At 36.3% G+C, this 22,670-nt stretch overlaps 1 protein-coding gene across 6 annotated transcripts in view; it reads right to left on the minus strand.

Annotated features, from left to right (window-relative positions):
• CADPS2 (calcium dependent secretion activator 2) overlaps positions 1-22,670 on the minus strand; it is a gene marked incomplete at both ends in the record, with an annotated part of 310,262 nt that overhangs the window by 60,954 nt on the left and 226,638 nt on the right. For 4 of the 6 annotated variants that reach the window (XM_084296609.1, XM_084296611.1, XM_084296606.1 and 1 more), the window contains 4 exons: positions 62-218; positions 3,696-3,799; positions 20,386-20,509; positions 22,305-22,368. In XM_084296609.1, the coding sequence (XP_084152735.1) occupies positions 62-218; positions 3,696-3,799; positions 20,386-20,509; positions 22,305-22,368 (449 nt within the window). Of the gene's footprint in view, positions 1-61; positions 219-3,695; positions 3,800-18,201; positions 18,223-20,385; positions 20,510-22,304; positions 22,369-22,670 lie in introns of all 6 variants that reach the window. The other 2 variants (XM_084296610.1, XM_084296607.1) reach the window with 1 other exon arrangement.

Below are 22,670 nucleotides of genomic sequence, written 5' to 3' on the forward strand. Positions count from 1 at the left end.
AGTCTTATGCACACAGCAAAAAAAAAAAAAAAAAAAAAAAAAAAAAAAAAAAAGATCTTACTGTCATTTCTGAGGGAGTTATTCAGCAGTTGGAAAAGTGGGAAGCTGTCCCAGGAGTCCTGCGGCTGTGCTTCAAGTGCTGAATCCATATCAACAGAATAAAGAGACAAAAACTTCTCTGCATGCTCAGCCAGTAATTCTGGCCACCAAGCAAATGCCTGCAAATGTGATAAAATAGAATTACTCAGCACAAGTAACAAAGAGATGTGTTGGATCTATAGCAAAATACATTTGGATATGTCACTGCTTGTCCTATCTTATTCAGAGTGTCTGAAAGTGCCAAAGTGAAAAATGTGAAAATATTTTGTAAAATCTTGCATCAATGTTATAAGAAATCAAATTGATTTCACTGGGAAAGAACAAAAATGTAAAACAAATAAAAAGCAACCTTTCCACCAAAAAACTTGCCAAGCGCTCCATTTGAAAAGGACAATAAATCACAGAATATCCTGAGGCCAGAGCAAAAAAAAAAAAAGACAAATGCTTTTCATATGCTTTTCTTGATTTCATTTAATTTTCAAGCTATACATAATCAGATTAGTTTATTTTTCATTTTTCATTTAATTGACGTATATGTATACATTTTGCCCTCATTTCTTAATCAGAAGGGATGGTTTGAATGCAAAGTATTATTCCTTGAAGGTCTTGAAGGTCTCTACTAATTTTCAGCACCTTAAGAACATGTTAAAAATGTTGGTAAAAAAAATAAGATTCTTAGGCAAACTTAGATTAAAAGATGAAATTGTGAAAAACAGTGCATCAGTAAGTAAAGCCTCCACATTAAAGACTGCTTCATATGTAATTCTTGTACCTTTTTACCGTTGTTCAAATCTAGGTTTTGAAAGGTCAGTATTGAAACTGAATCAGAGGGAGCTGTGAGCCTGGAGTTAAAGATGAAGGTGAAGGGAGCTTATGAAACAGGATGAGTATCACACACTGCTGAGACTGTTTTGTTCAGAATTAATGAAAACATCTGAAGGTGAGAAATACCTACGCATACTAGATATAGCTTTTGCTTTCAGACTTATTCCCCTGTCTTCAAATAACTTGTTTTGAATATTTTTGAGTTACCAATATGGGACATATATAATTTGATCTATGCAAGTGCTGAGTTCCCACGACTTCAAAAAAGTCATAGAAATACTCACTTGCATTTCTGAAATGCAGGTCCTAGGTATGCAGACTTTATCTACTCAGGCCCAAAAGGCATCGAGTAAGAGATAACATTTGAAAAATTGTCTACAAATATGTTCTTGCCTCCTGGACTTTCTGATGGTCGCCTATAATTAATTTTTTGGGTGGATGATTGCAGCTTAAATGGAGAAAAGATGAATTGGCAAATGTTTTAAAGAAATGTTTGGTGTCCTGAAAGCATCACTGAAAGACACTTGATGTGTTGAATTGTCAAAACTTAAGGATGCTGATTGACAACACAGTGAAAAGGACAGATGAGGCTTCAAAAATTTTGGCAAGAGTTTAAAGTGTAGCCTTTTCCTCAAACTGAATTGTTTCTCGTTAGTAAATCCTGCTTCAACGGAAGCTCCTTACAGAAACATTCTTAACCTAAAAAAATAACGAAATGCAAAGAAATAAAGAAGAAAAGTATATATACTCATTGCCAGGAGTCTCTTTTCAAAATGCTTTTTAAAAATATTGCCAACAAAAAATCAAAAGAAACAACCCAACCCCAAATCAGAGCAAAACAGCACATTCTCTTTCTATCTTCTTCCCCTTTGCAAATGACACTTTGAATGAATCCAGGTGGAAAATCTTCTGATCCTCTCCAAAACTACCCATCACTGCTTAGGCAGCAAGAACAAAATAACAAATACCGCAGCTAAGATGGTTGTTCGGTCATAACGGGTAATATGAAAATAGGCTAAAGGCAATTAGCAATTGGTGACACATATTCTTAGAGAATAATAGCACTGACCTGATTAAAGGAAGATTAAAGTTTTGAGATTATAGAAAGACACAGAAATGTGGCGATACAACACCTGACATAATCAGCACAATTTATGCTACACATTCAATGCACTGTTCCATGCTCTAAATAGTGAATAATAATGCTTAGTTCATTGTAAGTCACATACCTCTCTTCCCTTTGGGAATCCCAGAAATTTGGAAGTGTTGTGAACAAAAAAAAAAATCTAGTATTAAAAAGTGTGACAAACTGTTTTAGAGATTACCGATTCTTTTCATCAATTGCACCATCAAACACTGAACATTTACTTAACATTACAATGTGAAGTCACCATATTTAGTTTTCAGTTGTACGTAGGGAGCGTATAATTTTTGTGATCTTTTTCTCATATATATTTTAATACTGAAATTCTTCATGTTCTATAAATGTCAGTAAAATTGAACATATATTACATAAAACAAGGAAGGGGAAAATAATCTTAAAACTATCATTCTTTCCAGGCTGTCTTAGACTGAAAACTTTTGCTGAACTGATTTTTCTGAAGGCAAATTCAATATATTTATCCTTCTGAGAAATACCACATCTCTGACTGCAATAGTATGGACAGTAATCTTTAAACAGAGATGTTCAATCATACGCATATCATTTGATCTGTTTCTTTTGTGGTCTTTTCCACAGAAGTCTAATATTCTTATATTAATGCAGTTCCTCAAAAGACAAAGACAACAATATATATATATTATTAAGTAATCATTACAGAGTAACACAGTGGCAACAGTAGTGTAGAACAGGACCTCCAGGGAATTCATTTCAAATCATTGAAACAGCTGTTTCTTCAATATAGGATAAAATATCTGTAACAAGTTCACACATGACAGATGTAGGCTAAAAACTAGATTCCATAGTGTGATATTAAACCAGATGTTTTGAATGATCATATTTAGAACTACATATACTAAATCATGTTTATCTCTGTATATTTTCCTCAAAAATATTTATTGATTTTTTAGAACATTTTAAAAACAATTTCCTGAACCTTAGAAAAATATATAAATTAATTAAATGTTAATAATATGTACAATTATGTTTACCTGGTCAAGTTTATTTTTGTAGTACCTTGATATAAAAGGCGTTGCAATTCTAAATATTCTAAATATTATGGTTTCTGTATCACAAAGCAAAAGATTTGAGAGTAAGAAACAGTAAAACTGTTCTGTTTTATATTTCCTACCTTATAATGCTATTTTTAAAAGTGCAAGTTTAAAACAATTACTTTTCCAGAAGAGCAATCTGAATGTGATTATTATACCTGTCCTTATTTTAATCTTATAATCGAGACCTAAACAGCATGATGTAAACTAGCATTGAGTAACGTTTTCTGTCTATTTTGAACAAGAGGTGAAAGGTTGGAAGGAACAACTGTATAGGGCTATGAATGTTTTCCATACCATTTCACCACCTCTGGCACAAAGATGTTTTCTCTATTTTATGCTCTTTAATTTTTGTTTCTGTACCTACAATACATTCAAGTGATTCAAGTAGATTATGTCACTTCACTTTTCATAAGCTTCAAGTCCCTTATTCCTCTGTAAATGTGAACTGCCTTAAACATATGTCAGAAAGTAAAGCTAAAATGTTTCTTGACAGAAATGCTTCGCATCAGGAGAGAAAAAATGAAGGAACAAACCATTCTCTACAGTTACAGCCTCACCTCTGAATGATGTTCTTCATTTTGTTGCAATACTTCAATACAGAGTTCTGCAAGGTGAAGAACCTCTTCCAGTTTTCTAGCAGGTGTTGCTTGGTTCATGGCCTCTATGTGAATATAAAAAACCAACCAAAATTGCTTCAGTTAGAAATAAGATACAATAAATATGTTTGTCTGTAGTAAGAGAAAATGATGTCAGAAAGGAATGGGGGTAGTACAAAGTTACAATATTTTTTTGTAGTATAAGCAATTTCACATGTTGAATACAATAATTTAATGTAAGTAAATGCAGCTGAATGCCCAGATCAAGAAAGAGAAAATACTTACTTCACAAAGAATTACTGATCATTATAAACATTATCTGATTTAATATGTGAGAACTAACAGGTGCATCAATGTATTAGATGCTCAACTTCTGCAACAAGCAAGTTCTAATTCTCTTCAAGGTCGGAGATACAAAGACAGCAGACACTTGAGACCCTTTTTGTTATTGTATGCTCAACACAATGCCATTCTCACTAGATGACTCATTACTGTCATCAGCAAGATTCATGCATTTTGCAGCAGTGAAAAATTCCAAACATGTTTTATCTAAATAAGACACAACATTTTAGGCATATTTAAAAATAAGAAAAGTGCAAAACAATAATTATTCAAATAACTCATTTCTACCTGCTGTTCACTAATAAGATTGAATCTAATCGCTCTATTCAGTATTCAGTAAAAGGTAGCACTATAAAACACACGCTATGACAGAATTGATGCAAACCGACCGAAAACTCCAAATAAAAGAAAACAAGGAGAAATGCAAAAGTTACAAATGACATGAGGATCATTCATTATAAAGAACAGATTTTAAAAAGAAAGCAAACAACAAAGGTAAAACAGATTTAACTAAAAGTCTTTCAGAGCAATTAAAATCACCTTAGTTTTAATTTAAAAAAAAAGTCATAGGGCTACAGGAATATCACAAGAATAGTCATGGGAGACAAAGGAAGAGAATAACGGAGATTTCTACAAGCATAGATTAATTACTGAAAGTAATTTTTCCAGCTACATATTTTTATAGCTTGGAAGAACATCGGTATTAGGTATCTGAGGCTGCTTATTCAACAAAGCTCTTCTCCCAGATGACAAACCATGGGATGGAATTATGACATACAGTATAGTCTTATCTAAAGTATTTTTAATTATCAGGTGGGTCACACTGAATAGGTTTGCAGTTGACTTATGGAATTGATAACACAAGGCGAGGGAAAGTCTCAGGAATTCTATTTCCTTGTTTTCTGTGCATAGTCACAGATCACATGAATAGTGATTCACATGAATACATGCCATCATATGCAGAAATTTCAGCTGATATTTTTTCCCAATTCATGCATTCATCATGACATAGAACATTATCAGATTAATTAAAAAACTTACATGATCTCCTAGCTGTCAGTAAGAATATCAAACTGCATACACTAAATATGTTTAAACACTTAACATTTCTGGCAAGTCAAAACAACTTTTCAGACATCTTAAAGGCAGGTGACCTTATCCAATTCTTCAAGGCTAACACTCTGATGCACAGTACCTTTATGAAACAGAGCTTTAATGCAATTTTTGAAGAAACAGTGCATTCGAACCTCCAGCAAACACATACTTAAAGGTGACTATAAAAACACATTATCCTAATGCCAATAACAAAGCAAGCAAATTAGGTACTGAAGCAACTACAAACAAACCTCAAAGCTCATTAAAATAGACCACATAAGCAGACTCATTCATATAATATGATTTCCAAAACCACAGTCTAACTGAAGAAAGGGTTTTTGTATGAACATTGACTAAGCACAAAACACACACCAGGACACAAAACTATATTCACTGTGTCAAGATCATGGTTATTAATATTTTACTGAATTTACAAATTTGATACTCTAGAACTCTTCATGTGAGTATTACTATGACTATATTAACGTATAAACTAAGTGAGTTTAGAAAGGACTGGTCCATCCCTTGTCAGGTTATAGCATAAAGGCTACTGTTTAGATTCAGTCTTAAACTGGTTTCTGTGTTTATCCTGGACAGAAATTGCTGTTTCTTCTAGTGGTAAGCATCTTCCTCTCCATGTATACATAACAATTAATACATTGGTATCAGTATCATCGATGCTAATAATTGTTAGGAAGAAACCAGTGATAGTAATACAGAGCAAGACTAGCACGTCTGATTTCAGCATAAACAACTCACTTTATTACAAAGTCAACCTGTTCTTTATAGCTTTTAGCATTAACTAAACAAGCAAAACAACTGCATTCACAGTTGTATTCATTTCTAATGACATTAAACAAGTTCTAAACTATTAAATATATAGAGATAGATTTTTTTTTATTATTATTTTTTTTTTTTTTGCATTGGAATAAGTTCGCTTATTCCATACCTGGAAAAAGTTCAAGACAGCCTAAAAAGGTTATTAAACATACATCATCAGGGAGAGCTGGAGAAAGACCAAAGACTTAGTAGCTAACGTAAGATTATCCTGAACCACACTTATGATGATATCATGAGGAAGAGAAATACAGGCTCTAGGAAATATTAATTCAATTGAGCTAGCACTTGGGAAATACAGAGATTGTCTGTGTTGAAATGATGAATTTCAATCAGAAATGGCGTCGAAAGGATAAGCAAAGGAGTTTTTTTGTTTCTTGGTTGGTTAGTATTTTTATTTTAAAGGCATAAGAAGTTTAATAAAATGAAAGATGAGAGTAGATCAAAAGTGCTCCTATATATCCATCAGATTGATAAACACTATGTAAAGAGAAGACCTATTTACTATCAGGGATGATGCTAGCATCAAAACAAATCAAAGAAATTGCAAGGATTCCAGTCATTATAGGACTAATGTTCAGTAGTTTTTCAATAGGATCAGTATGTTGAGGAGAAAGAAGAGGTTAAGAAACTGGAATTTTCTTTTGATGTGAATATGGTAAATTTTGAAATGATGTTTCATAGTAGGAATACCTAAAATTGTGGGAGAAATTAGTCTTAGTGAATTCTAATCTCACATTTGCATGAAATTCTCCATGTACTTGGAAACTACTTTCTACTAATTAAAAACATGCAAATTACTCTTGATACTTCATACAACTTTCAATGATATTTTTAAAATCATTATTTTTCTATCATCAGATTTGCTGTTAAGAAAATGCAGTAACTAACTGCACTCGTTCTGCATCATTGGACAAATCTGTCTAATTTTGTGGTTGTCTGCTTTGTTAAAGAAATAATCTATACGGCAATTTTGTGTGGATGGTATGTGCTTTCCCACATTTCACTTAGTCTTCATATAAAGCCACTTTTTCTGTACATAAATTCAGTTAGTCTTTTTCACTATCTAATGACATTTATCTTTCCAAAATCTTGTAAGCATGGGTTTACAAACAGAATTTATATGAGTGTATAAACAAGTGGCCATGAACTAATTTGAGAAAAATGAACTAAATAGTAACTATAATTTTTTATTTTTTTTTTAACCAAATGGGTAGTATATTTGAAATGGGAGTACCAATAAACCATTATCTGGAAGTTTTAGAACACCCAAAACATCATAATACTGTGTTTGTCTTTATAAGTGTAAAAAAAAAAAAAAAAAAAAAAAAAAGATAGAAATCAGTGTTGTCAGTTTTCATTATATTTGTCATGTCTTTCTCCCCACAATTACTAAGGGTTGTTAAGATGTGTTTACACTGCTCAAGCTAACAAGTTGCTGCAGGAGTCGAGTCAGTAAATACGCTGCTTGACATCTTTTAGAAAATAAACAGAAAAAGCCATCAATCATCTGTTTTCTGCTTCACATTCTGCCAAAATGAAAAAGCAAAACAGGCTTTGCGAATAATGGATGCTTTCTCAAGTAGACATTATCAGTGAGTCACATAGGTACCAAGGAAAAAATGTTAAATGAGATAAGTTAACTGAGTAAAAAGCTATTGAAATGAAAAGGTGACTGCTTCATGGACAGATGGAGTTTAAGGCCAGAAGGGACTGTCAGATCATCCAGTCTGACCTCCTATGTTACACAGGTCAAAGAACTTCTCACAGTACCTTCTTCACTGAGCCCAGTTTGTCTGAAGCCTAATTTATACTTGCTTTCCAGAAAAGATTTCATCTTTGAAGACAACTCACTTTGCCTGTTCACTCCTTTACCCCTCAGCATGTAAGCACCATCACTGTTAAATGTGTGTGTTAAATTTCTCATTGGCATTTGCTTGGCTTTGGCTCTTTGGTCTTACTATGCCTTTCTCTGCCAAGTGAAGAGACATTTCCCTTCCTATTTGTTTTTCCTCTGTGAAGGTGTTCTGCACTCTGATATAAGCCACTTATCTTTAAGGATCTGAACCAACAGAGTCCTTCAACTGTATGCTTTTCCCATCATTAAAAATATTTGTATCTCTTTTCTATATCAATTTTTTAATAGATCTTAAAAATATTGACTACAGGATGACTCAAGTACTAAGCTATGCCAGATGTCCTCACAACTTTACTCATGCTGCCTTGTTCTGCCACATCTGGGTACTGTGAGCTTGACAAGCTGCTTATCTGCTTTTACCCCAAATGCACTTCAAAATGAATGTCTACCAGGTACAATCCCATATTCTGTATGTCCTGCATTCCTTTTTATGCTAGAGTTATTATTTTACAGTATGTACGTTTGCATTACTTATATTAGAACATATTTGGCTTGAAAGACTTAAGGTTTCCAAGCACTCCCAATCACACCAATGTTTTGCTATCATTACTTCCCACAGGGCTTTGCATTATCTGTACATCTTTAAGCTAAGATTTTACATCTACGCCCACTGAATATGAAAATGTGAAATAGCATTGGGTCTAGCACACACACAAAAAAGTCTCTTCTAGAACTCTGTTGATATAGTGGCAATTACTGTTTGATGTGCAATTTCTTAGGTCTCTCAATTAACCTCTTCTTAATTCTTTTAATGCTTACTTTACCAATGTTGTATTGTGCTATTGCTTTTGTAAATGACTGATATATAATAGCAAATTCTATGCTTTATAAAATTCCATCACAACCTTGTTTTGTATTTCCAAGTGTTCTTGGACAGTGACAAGGAGAAGGTGCTCGGGCAGTACTATTATCCAGATGATGACTGAGCAATCTCCTAATTAAAGAGGATTATTCTCCTCACTTATGAATACCGTGCAACAAGCAGGTTTCTGTTTCTGGTCTGGTGGTCTAACTGCTGTGGAACAGCATACATGTATATACTTTACTCATTTTCCCAGTCTAATATTTCATCCTTCCTCCTTTTCTTCCAACAAGCCTATTCAAACCAAGACACTCATGACAGCCAGGTTGTCCCCACACCACAGAATCTTCTATTGACTAATGGTAGGGATACCAGAAAAAAGACAAGTAATCATGTGATGTTTAAGAACAGCTCCTCCTTTGGATCATCACTTCCTGTCATGGCCATGGAAGCTGAGAGAGACCCTGAGTTCACAATCTCAATGAGCCTATTGGTATCACCACATCCAGAAAGCTAGATGGTTCTGGAGACTTCTGTGCTGCAGCTTAGGATTTCATTCATTTCATTTTATGCCGAACTGTAATAGACCATCAATTTGCATTTTGATCTTTTATGTATGATAATTGGCATTTGTTTTGATTTTCAGTGGCACTGTTACACTGGTCACTGGCAGAACTCAGCTCTTGTGCTACTTAACATTAATGTTAAGTATCAATCAAACCTGGAGAAAGCACAAGTTGTCCACTGACATACAGGTTTAAGCACCAAATAACGCATTTGTATGCATGCACCAGAATTACACCCACAAGAGGGAAAATAATGCGATGACTGTGGGCAATTACAATCATAGAATCATAATCATAGAATCACTAAGGTTGGAAAAGACCTTCAAGATCATCTGGCCCAACCATCCCTCTACCACCAGCATCACACACTAAACCATGTCCCTAAGCACCAGGTCCAACCTTTCCTTGAATTCCAGGAACAGTGACTCCACCACCTCCCCAGGCAACCCGTTCCAATACCTGACTGCTCTTTCTGGGAAGAAATGTCTCCTCATTTCCAACCTGAACCTCCCCTGGCGCAACTTGAGGCCATTCCATCTAGTCCTATCATTAGTTACCTGTGAGGACAACCCCCAGCTCCCCACAGCTTCCTTTCAGGTAGTTGTAGAGAGCAATAACGTCTCCCCTGAGCCTCCTCTTCTCCAGACTAAACAACCCCAATCAAACTCCTTCAAGGATGTGCAGTGCACACAGCAGTGTATGCCTGAGGAAATCTTAGAGTTTCTGAAGAAACACTGCCTGTCCAGATATTCTGCAAAGGGACCTAAATTATATGTACTTCTTTCCAGATCCAATTGTAGTGCATGGAATCTAAATGAACTCTCCTTTATTTTATACCAACTCTCTTGCTATAGTGCATGGCTGATTCACTCTAAATCAGAGCCTGAAAGTGAATTCATACCAATGCAGAGTGACAGGGAAATGCAGAGATGACAGGGAAACCCTGAAGTAAAAGGCCATAATATAATTTGATAATAAAATGCATCATAATTTGAGATGTATGAAGCTAATTCTGCTCCAGTAGGGCCAGCTAATTCAGACTTTTTGACATGCAAAACCAGCAGTGCTGCTTCCAGACTTGTAACAAAGGGAGTACAAGTGACAATAAACTGGAGCTAATTTATACTACTAGACCCGAACTGACTCTCCAGAGTTAATCTGCAACTAGGATAATCCATTGGCAGATAATTTAGATTTGACCTTGGTGGATTTTCTTGCAAATTCTCACAGAATTAATTCTGCAATAAAAAAGTAAGGAATGGACATCTGGGAGGACATCCTATATTTTTCTGATTAAAAAAGAATTCTAGCCTTATATAAATAATGGAATTTAGCTTTAATTGTGAACTTGAAACTAGTCTTTCCATGATTGCTTTCTAAGAATTAAACAGGATTTTAAATTCTGGAGACAAAATAGTTTTAAACTGTTTGTACACAAAAATTATGAGATTTGTAGGAAGTTAGAGTTTACATCTCCTAGTTTATAACCTATTGTTTTATAAAGTGAGTGACACTACAATGTTTTCAGCTTTTTCAAATTTATTATCATATTCAATGGAATTACCTTCACGGAACAATCACATTTCTTTACAAAAATGAGAAACTATTGCTTCATGTGAAGCTGGGGGAAAAAAAGAAAGAAAAAAAAAAAAAAAAAAAAAACCAACATGAAATCTGAAGAGGTAAAAGCAGTAACAAAAATTCAGAGATAACAAGAAATCTCATTTTTTAATTACTGATCAAAGTCACCTAATTTATGATGCTTTGTGTTCTGGTTTTGGAAACACAGATGAGATACTAGCACTTGGTATTTTGGTATTTTCTTCCTTTCCTTGTTTATAATTTCTCTTCAAAGGGGGCAAGAGCTAATGTTCTTAGCACTTTCTGTTCCCGTGGAAGAAAACTCAGAGGTAACAAACATGGCAAACTGAAGAGCTCCATGAATTAAAGGAGCTGAATAATTGACATCCTTGTGCCAGACAACTGGCACTTGAAAGTGCAGACTTAGTTTTTCATCAATCTAATAATTTTAAGAGTCTAAATTTCTGAATTGTTACTGAAAGGTGACAAGAGCAAACCTAATGCTTACAGGTAAAGAGTGAGGAAAAGTGATGATGGCGATTAAAAGGAAATTTGAAGAAATGACTAATTGAGGACACACAATGAAAACAATAAAACATATTTGCAAATGTAGTTTGCACTAGACTTGTGCAGTGGCTGTTCTTGATAGGATATTTTCAAGGGAAAGGAATTCAGTAGATCTCATCTATTCTGACTTTACTAAAGCATTTGATACAGTGCTTCATGGGAAGACTACCAGTTAAGCCTACAAAAATGAGGATTAAAAAAGAAAATGTGTGTTGGATAAAAAAGCTCCCTCAAGAGAAAGGCTATGGGTAGTGTTGAGAAAGAGCAAATAAAGGTTTCTTGAGGAGTTCCTTGAGGATCCACTGTAGGAGTGAGCTTCTTTAATATTTGCACCAATGACTTCAGAATAAATTTTAAGAATGTGCAGGTAACAATGTTGTAAAACACTGGCAATAGAGAGCAAGGTCAAAATGCAGTAACAGAAGAATTGGAGAACACCAAAGAATGTGAAGGAAAAACAAAATGTAATACTTTAAGAGGAAGGGCAATGCACTTGACAAATGAACAGCAGTAAACATTTGCTATAACTCAGCAGTTGGAAATGATCAGCCTATGCAGACTGGATTGTATTAACTTTTCACAGAACAGCTGTGTGCCACAAACCTGATAAGGACAGGAAAACACCAGCATTTCTCAAACATATTACATTAAGCGTTTATGGTTGTATTGGGCTTATGTGGCAAGGGTTTGGTTTTGAGGGGGCTGAAGGGGTGGCCTCTGTGAGCAGAACCCAGCAGTAGCCCCATGTTAGATCAGAGCCAACTCCAGTCGGCTCCAAAAGGGACCTCCAAAAGGGTCCAGAGCTGAGCCATGAGTGATGTTGGTTGGGCCTCTGGGAGGGCAAATTTAAGGAAGGGAAAGAACTGCTGCACAACAGTAGATGGGAGAGAGGAGTGAGAAATGAGAGAACCAGCCCTGCAGACACCAAGGTCAGTGAAGAAGGAGGGGGAAAAGGTGCTCCAGGCGTCCTGTGGCCCATGGAGAGGCCAATAGTGGAGCAGGCTGTCCCCCTGCAGCCCATGGAGCAGATCTCCGTGCTACAGCCTGTGGAGGAGCCACCGGTGGAGCAGGTGGATGTGGCCTGGAGGAGGCTGTGGCCTGTGGAGAGGCCCTGCGTAAGCAGACTACAGGCCAGAGCTGTACCTGTGGAGAGGAGCCCACACAGGATCAGGGGTCTGGGGGGAACTGCCGCTTGTCCAGGATGCGTAATGGAGCAGTTTGCTCCTGATGGACACACTGCATGGTACCGACCCATATTGGAGCAGTTCTTGAAGAGCTGCTGCCTGTGAGAAGTCCTCGCAGGATCAGTTTGGGAAGGACAACTTCCCATGGGAGGGACCCCACATGGAGCAAGGGAAGAGAATGAGGATGAAGGAGTGGCATGGTGGAGCTTAGGTAGCCATTAGTGTGCAGCCACCAAACTGGTGCAGATTGAGAACTGTGCAAGGCATTTCATGGACATGACTTTGCACAGTCACCAATGTTCAAGGCTCAATTCAAACTTTAATAAAGAAAGGCTTCTAAGATGATAAAACTGAAGAACAAAAGACTAAAAGATAATGAACGGCTATTAAAAAGTTGGTTGTGTAAGTATAAAACAATTGTCTAAAACGCATCATAGAGTATGGATGGACTGGAGATGAAGCTAATAAAGGAAGGAGCTATCTGAGATAAAGGAGAAGGGTAGTGTGCTAAAAATTAGGTAGTAATTTGGTTGTAGGGTGATTCATAACTTATAGAGCAAGGATGTGCTTGAGCGAGTCCAGAGAAGGGCGATGAAGCTGGTGAGGGGTCTGGAGAACAAGTCCTACGAGGAGCGGCTGAAGAAGCTGGGCTTGTTCAGCCTGGAGAAAAGGAGGCTCAGGGGAGACCTTATTGCTCTCTACAGGTACCTTAAAGGAGGCTGTAGTGAGGTGGGGGTTGGTCTGTTCTCCCATGTGCCTGGTGACAGGACGAGGGGGAATGGGCTAAAGTTGCGCCAGGGGAGTTTTAGGTTGGATGTTAGGAAGAACTTCTTTACTGAAAGGGTTGTTAGACATTGGAACGGGCTGCCCAGGGAAGTGGTGGAGTCACCATCCCTGGAGGTCTTTAAAATCATAGAATCATAGAATCATAGAATATCCTGAGTTGGAAGGGACCCTTAAGGATCATCAAGTCCAACTCTTGACATCGCACAGGTCTACCCAAAAGTTCAGACCATGTGACTAAGTGCACAGTCCAATCTCTTCTTAAATTCAGACAGGCTCGGTGCAGTGACCACTTCCCTGGGGAGCCTGTTCTAGTGTGCAACCACCCTCTCTGTGAAGAACCCCCTCCTGATGTCAAGCCTAAATTTCCCCTGCCTCAGCTTAACCCCGTTCCCACGGGTCCTGTCACTGGTGTTAATGGAGAAAAGGTCTCCTGCCTCTCGACACCCACTTAGGAGGAAGTTGTAGACTGTGATGAGGTCTCCCCTCAGCCTCCTCTTCTCCAGGCTGAACAGGCCCAGTGACCTCAGCCGTTCTTCGTACGTGTTCCCCTCCAGGGCTTTCACCATCTTCGTAGCCCTCCTCTGGACACCCTCCAACAGCTTCATGTCCCTCTTATACTGTGGTGCCCAGAACCGCACACAGTACTCGAGGTGAGGCCGCACCAGCGCAGAGTAGAGCGGGAAAAGACGTTTAGATGTTGAACTTAGTGATATGGTTTAGTGGAGGACTTGTTAGTGTTAGGTGAGAGGTTGGACTCGATCTTTGGTCTCTTCCAACCTAGAAATTCTGTGATTCTGTGATTCTGTGAAGGACTTGAAATGGCCTTCACCTGGTTGAAGCAGGGGGCAGAAAAGGGGAAGAAATACAGAATGAAGAACAGCTCAGCCCAGCTGTTAAGGCAGTATTTGGGTACATTTATGAAGGAGGTATCAGGATGAGGACCTAACAGTCCCCAGGTTCCTTTCCAGACCTCTGTTCCAAAACTGAAATCTGGAATATTTGATTGTATTCTTATATTTCCGTTTTAGTTGCACAATAAACAGAGACCAAGAAGGTGCTATGCAGCTGTGCAACTCATTCATTTTTGTTTGTTCAGTGAAATGAACATGCATGGAGAGCTTTAATCAAGTCCTCTCCAGGTACAATGACTCTCTCCACTTGTCTTCTCAATTTCAATAATGTTTGTAGTGTTCTTCTTTTTAAGTCAGATAGATCCTTCTGAGCCTTGAGGGCATTTACATACTACCCTTTCCTTTAGAAACTTGTATGTAATGAGTATGTTAACGATCAGTGTCCTTTAAAAAAGCAACTGTTGAGTTGCTCCTGACCCTCTATTATACGGAGTTAACAGTTATTCAGCCTTTGGCAGTCTGTCTGAGAGAAAGAAATATTGGGATGACAACTGTGATTTGCCTTTGAGCAATTGCACGCTACACAGTAACTATTTGCCCTGATTTTAATTGAATCTATTCTCATTCCTTTTATTAAAACTGATTGGCAGAAGGATCCCAGTATATACATATTCAGTTATCATAGACTTTTAAAAAGAATGAGTTCAAAGACAAATACCTAATAATTCACGTTTACAATCTGTCTGTCACCTCAGAAGTGAGTATCTACCAACAATGACAGATACTGACCTGTTCGCTTCACAGCCATTTACCACTTTAATCCCTAACCCAGGCCCTTTTTTACTCCACAGAAAAGTAATGCCCTTGTGCTGAAAAATGTGTTTACGTGTGAGGTTCTACCACTTCTCTTAGGCAATGACAACAGCACTTGCAGAGTCCATTCCTCCTCATCCATTCAAATTTCAAATTAATGCAAATGAGGAAAAAATTGTTTCTGAGAAGGAATAAAGTATTTTATTACTGTGTATTTGTTAATGGGTATGTATAAAATGCAAATAAACATATGATTTCTGTATAAGTAAGGTGATGTTTTATGGAGAAAAGAAAACAGGTGAGGGAGGCATGCAAATTTCTCTAAGCTATTCATTGGAAGCTATACAACATTCATCTGAAGTATTTGGCTCTGGCCTCAGCATCTAGCAGGCCAAAAGATGTTCTTCATAATCTATTGGGAGAGATAACTCAAGTTAAATATTGAGTAAGACTAGAAAACATGTCGTACACAAAATGATCTAAAAACTACTTTCAGGTAGCGGTCTCAATGGCAGCATGTGCTGAAATGAAAACAGTTTATACTTAAAAAGAGATTTTCACATACTGATGCCATGATCATCTTCTTGACAAATTATAAACCCTTGCTGCAAACTACAAGGGCATTACATGAGAGTTCTGAGACATAGTTCAAAATTATAATAGTAGGTTTGATGTTGTTCTCTCCATAATGGCAATTATACTGACTGAACAGATTAGCTACTCCATGAGAATTTCAGCTGTACATGTCATAAGGAATGACATGCTGAACCTTGTATAATTGTCACTGCAAATGTAATTTTTATTGAAAAAAGCTGTTCTATATTCATAATAGTACAACAACATGGGAGTGCTAAATAAAATGTCATCCTGACTGCAAACAAATCCTGTTAATACAAGTGCTGCTTATACTACTGCGTCTGCCATTAAGAAAGTAACCACCGTCTTCTGGGAAAGCATTCAGAGTCTTGTTCAATTGAGACCGTGAAAATGAGAGCACTTGGGGAATAGACCTGGGAACCTGGCAACCACACTGCTGAGAAAGGATTCTCGCAACGAAAAGAATTTGCATGTTCACCTCTGCATTACCCAACAAGGACACTCTTGCAATTCAAGATTCTCTATACGGTATCCAGTTACAAGTTAAAAGGTAAAAATAATTATCAAGAAATAGTTTTCCTTATTTTCCACAACAATACAATACGTGGTTCTAGGGCTAAACATGCTGTACATCAAGCTCATGATGAAATTTGTAGTGCAGCTAGTGACACCAACAGGAACAGGATTTGGCTCTGTTGGCCAGGCTAAAATATGAATGATGCCCAAGATCAAATTTTATTTGGATTCCATCTAACTACTTAACCTTTTACACCAGATAAATTGATTCAATGCAAAATTAAATTCTTGTGCAACACAGTCTGTTTACTTTTTTCAATAAAATTAATTTTTCAGAGTGGTATCATTAATTTTCACCTGTATTTCAGTTAGAAACATAATTAAACTAAGCAATTAAATTATAAATACAACCTCAAAATCTCTAGCTTCACCTAACTCATGCAGTAAATTTCCATTTACTCACTGTATGCCATAGGCTTTCCTCTCATCCATTCTGTAATACTCCCATTTGCCAGGTCACTTAGGGGACAGCTTTGCTATCCTAGAATCTTAAGAACATGGCAATAGTTCCTCTCAAAGCATCCTTAAACCAAATGTGTAAAATGACTGAAAATAGGTACAGTCCTTTTTTTTTTTTTTTTTTTTTTTTTCTGTGCTTATATGTCATCTGTGCCTAATGGTTTGTGATTCTGACATAATGGGCCTGAGAAAAAAATAAGAATAGCAAATGTGTGGGAAAGAAAGATTTCTGCTTTTCTGTATACATGTTATACAGAAGTGTACAACTGAGGTTTTGGAGCACAAAGGTCATAGGAGACAAACTCTAAACTCAGTTTTCTCATTTCACAAAGTCAACACTTTCTAAATTTCTCATTTGAAAAGATATTTTCTTCAACTACATAAGGAAGTCTTGGGAATCATTGATTTTTTGGAATTTTAAGTTATGAACATAACTTTTAAAAAATGTAGTCTTTATAATTTGCTATCATTTTCTGCTTGCTTACTGGCTAAGTAAGCAGTTCCTCTTACAGAGAAGGGGAAAGTGAAAAATAAACTTTCTTTCTCCCTTCAGGCCCCTCAATGTCAAGGAGCTCCATTTCCAACTACCTGGATGCAACCTTTAAAGTAATCACCCCAGTCGGTCCCTATGGACAGAAAATGAATGTATTCTGAGAAAACGAACAACTCAAAACTCTTTGCCACAGCTGTGGCTGAAACCCCACAAAGTATTATCATCAGGCTACTGTTGGGGCTGCTTGTACATCTTTAAGAAAGGTAAGACAAAGTAGTGTGTGCATCTATTCTATTCTGTTCTGTTCTGTTCTGTTCCACTCTATTCAATTCCATTCCAATGTGCATGTATATGCACAATCCGTCATGCTTCCATATAGCCACTACTCAGACATTTTTTTTTTTGTTTGAGTAGCCATTACTACTTGGTCACTGTGTAGCCAGTACTTCACCTATGCTCTTTTTTGATCATTTGGTTAATTATTTGGATACAAGCAATCAGTAAACTCTCTGCACTACTGTAGAATATGTGGCATACCAGATTTAAGAAATCTGAAACACAAAGAACGACCATGCTCTCAAACCTCATCTGTAACTACAAAAAGAAACTTATTACAAACCACAGCCATATCAGAGAGATATAAAACAAACCTTATAAAATCAGTTCTCTTATCAAGATATTCATTTGGGATTAACAGCTAAACTTCTCTGCATCACTTTGTTACAGCTCTTTCACAAAAACTAGAATTGTTTTAATATTCCAAAATATACAGGATAATAAAATTATCTGTATTGCTCATAAATATACACATCATAATTAAGCACTGGTACAAATGAATAACACAGGGACTATACTATACTATATCAAAATTAATTTTAAGGCTTGCTTATGTTCTGGTCAATATCTTGGTAATGTTGAAATCAACAAAAATAACAAAACAACAGATGCAACACACCAACACAATAAATCACATGCAGACATGCACACAAACAGTAATCACCTGAATCCTTTTCTGTTGTTGCTAAATATAAAACAAAACAAACAAACAAACAAAAAAAAAAAAAAAAAAAAAAAAAAAAGGAAAAAAATCATTGTAGAAATACAACTACTTCAATTTCATCAGAGTAGAATAAATACCAAGGAGTTAAAGACTTAAAATTTTGAGAACAGCAGTGACAGTCCTGACTGTGGCAGAAATGCCAATACCACTTCCGTGGTTTTTTTCTTGTCTCCTTTTTGTCTCCTCAAATTCAATTTGAGGAATAAGTAATTAATGCAAATATAGGCATTAATTACTTCAAGAGAACACTATTTCAGTGCACAGGATACAGTAATGTTCCCATAAACGTAAAGGGAATGGATGAAAACTATTACATTTATATCTCATTGCAACCGAAGACCAATGTGTTTAATTTTCTGATGTTATGGCATTGGAGCCCTTCACTTTCAAACAGTACACTACTTATTCTCAGAAAAAGTACTTTATCTATCTCTCTTGATGTACTAGACTTCTATATGCAATTATCTATCTTGAGTATAAATCTACTTATAGAAACCTGGTTGTATTTAAACCAAAAGAAAATAAACCCAAAAAGAAATTCGCAAGTCAATATATGCCATGGAATGGACTTCAGTTTTATATGCCATTCCAGCTTACAGCAGTATTACTAGTATGCATATTTGAAAGGGCAGAATTTGATGTTCACAGTGAACTGCCAACATTTTCTAGGATTTAGTTAAAAATCCTGAATAAAGATGTATTTACTTCATTGTAAAAACCTTTTCCAATCCAAGTTAGTGTCAGAGAGTTTATATATATTTGGCAAACTTTTGTATTTTTTTTAAAACTATTTCAATTTTTATACCCATTATTACAATAGGTTTGCTAAGAGACTAATATTGAGCATCAAAAAAATCCTTCTTACGAATACAGGAAGATAAAAACTAAGGGAAATCATACTTTTGCTTTCTTGTTTTCCAGAATAGATTTAATATTCATCTTTCTTTCTTTAACACAACATGATATCATAATTAATTATGATAAACTGGTTACTAAGATGGTTTCATGTTGTTACTCCCATGATATAATACTGGTTGCCATAGTGATGAGATGGGTTTTTTTGTTAATCACTTCTGAGATTGGTTAAATCATGCTTTTCAGAGAATTTGAACAGAAATGGAAAAAGGAAAAAAAGTTGACTTTATAATATTGCTAGACATATGGGGCTTCTTCATTTTGTTGTTATGATAACTATTTCTTCTGGTGTATTTCTAGAAATATATGCTATGAAAAATCCTTCCTCACCATATAAAAACTAGATTTTTAAAGCAGAAGTCATCATTTATTTTCATGCTAATTGACAGTACCTCAAAAGAAACACTTATATAGATGCACACATATGGTTTTCTACTTCTGAATATATCTGTACACATATAGCTTTCTGTGCTTTATGGAGAGTAACAGCTGTGTCTTTACAAAGCATGTCACTATTGTGACTTCGTCTTTGTTCTACATCAGGTTTACTTCTGTACGATATTAAAATGATGTTGTGTTTCCTAGCCAATTTTTTAGTATGGTCTTAAATTAATTTCAATGTATATGTTCCAGAACATATGTAAATTCCAGAAAAACTACTGATTACAATAAAATCTAGTGTTTTGTCCCATTAGTTCATTCAGGAAATCATGATGCAATTAAAGTTTTAATCATCAGATTATTTTCATACATCTGAAAACACAACGGCAAAAAGAAATGACACTTATCTGTCTGCCTTATAAATACATCAGAAAGGCATGTACATCCAGAGTTTTCAAGTTTCAAGGTACTGTTACTGCTGATAAGTAAAGAATTTCCTGTCAGTAGTTTAATTACTAGAAATAGTTAGAGAAATAAAAAATAATCCATAAACAACCTTTTAGATTTGTGGAAAACTCAAAAGTAAGAACAAAGGGCAACTTAAATTAAGAAGTCCTGGTCTTCCATTCAAACAGGGTCCCAGGAGGCATATTAAAGCCAATGAATAGGAAAAAGCTCCATAGTTCACCAGCTGAGATTTTAATGAGACATTTCCCCTTGCTGTGGAAGGGGTTTGTTCAGGAAAGGCAAAAGGCTGCTCACAGAATATTCAGTTAATAGGCATTGTTGGCTTTTACAGCCACTTTGGCAGTTGATTGCTGTACTAACCTTCTATTTTGGCATATTCTGTAAGTCGAGTGTAATTGATCAAGGCAGCCTTCTCCAGACATTTTCTGACCACTTTCTTCACCTCTTCTGCTGGTATAGGAGTGGCAATATCTTTCATTAAAACCTGTACCAGAGACAATTATACCACTTGGTTACACTCATTACTTAATACTCAGGGGAAAAGGATAAAAGTATCCTAATGTTACTTCAGTTGTGATAATAAAGGAAGAAATCAAAAAGGAACTATTTCAGCTGGTGAAACTAGATATTTGTCTTTAAAGACTTCTGTTGAACACTATATTTACACTTTATACAAGATACTGCAAGATCTTGCAGCATGCCAATCAGTTTTCATTTGGGTGACACCAAGAACAGTATAACAAGAGCATTCCTTGCATGGTTTGGATCATGGTACCCAGAAAACATGTGAATGTGAAAATTTGCTTTGTTCTCACCTGTGGAAAAAGCTTCCACCATTGCATAACCATTGATTCTTCAACAGCGTAAAAGAGAAAGTATGAACAATGCCATCAGAACTAGCTCATACTGATTGCTTTTCTTCCTTAAGTCTTTCAAATTTAGCACATCCTTGTGAAAAATCACACAATCATGGAATCATAGGATGGTTTGGGTTGCAAGGGATCTTAAAGATCAACTATTTCCAACCTCCCTGCCATGGGCAGGGACACCTCCCACCAGACCAGGTTCCTCAGAGCCTCGTCCAACCTGGTCTTGAACACCTCCAGGGATGGGGCATCCACAGCTTCTCTGGGCAACCTGTTTCTGCACCTCACCACCCTCTGAGTAAAGAATTTCCTCCTTTTATCAAATCTAAACCTATCTTCCTTTAGTTTAAAGCCATTACCCCTTGTCCTATCTCTACACCCCCTGACAAAGAGTCAGGAGTAAGTCCAGCTTCCCTGTAGGCCCCCTTTATGTACTGGAAGGCCTCAATAAGGTCTCCCAGAGCCTTCTCTCTCAGCCTGTCTTCATAGGAGGTTCTTCAAGGACCTCTAACAGGTCCATGTCTTTCTTATATTGGGTGCCTCAGAGCTGATCACGATACTCCAGGTGGTGTCTCCGAAGATCTGAGCAGAGAGGTAGAATGCTTTCGAAGACAGAATCTCCATCTATGGTGTGTTCTGCAAGGCTAAACGGCTGTCACTTCCCAGGGCCAGACCTCATTGACTTTAGTAGAGATATACGGAGTGGGAACTAAGCTTTTTTTTGTTCTTTTTTTTTTTCTTGTCTTTTTTTTTCCTTTTCCCATTCACACACTCTTCAGGCTCCTACTGATAGTCCTCTGAAATCCCTGTTGGAATTTTAAATTCTCTTTCCCCAGAGAAGGCAGAGATGCTTTTACCATTACAAGGCCTTCTCCCTTTCAGTCAGTAAAAGAGGATTTGCTTTCCAGGGCTTTACACTGCTAACTGCCCATGACAGTTTTATTGCATATAGTTTTTTGTTTGTTTGTTTTTTCTTAAAAAACAAAGCATCTTATGCATCTTAAAGATGCTTTAAAAGCATCTTATAGATGCTTTTTAATTTTCTGTACCAGTACTGACAAAATCAGCAGCAAGGAAGTTGTAGACAGCAGGAAAGAGGGGATGTAGAGTAGACCTGTACTACTTTAGAGATAATGCTAGGTAGTCATTAAATTATAAAGAAACAGTGTAATTGCAGTGGCTTAAAGTGAAATTCCAAGAAATTTGTCCTACAGAGAACAGTTGTTTGCATTTGTGGAAAACACTGAGAAAAACAAAGCTAAACAAACAAACAAACAAACACCTCCCAGTGAACAACTAAAACCAGTAGTAGAATACTAAAGAAGAAACAAGTCAAATTTCAGTGGCCTGAAGGCAAAAGAAAAATGCAGGCTTACTACTCAGGCAGAACGTAAACTATACTGTCAAACTTACCCTTTCAAGTAATGATAGTGTGGCTTTTAAAGCTCCTTCAGGTCGTCCAAAAGGGAAACAGTATCTTTAAAAAAGAGAGAGAGAGAGAGAAAAAATGATAAGAATTTACTTTGAGATGTAACTGTGTACAAAACTCGCATTAAATTATTTTAATAGCAGACTCCCATAGGCAAAGTACTAATGAAAGCAGATGATCTCTTCACTAGTCTGCCATGAAGAATATATATACCATAGCAGTATAAACCCACCAGCAGCTCAGGCCTTACTATAGAAAAAATACAAAAGGAAAAAAGCATTGCATGCACTTTCTCAACTAATTAATAGTTATAAGATAATTAATAGTCTCTGATGAGCTTAACTTTCATC

Source organism: Netta rufina (assembly GCF_964035555.1).
Source record: "Netta rufina genome assembly, chromosome: 1".
NCBI lineage: Eukaryota > Metazoa > Chordata > Aves > Anseriformes > Anatidae > Netta > Netta rufina.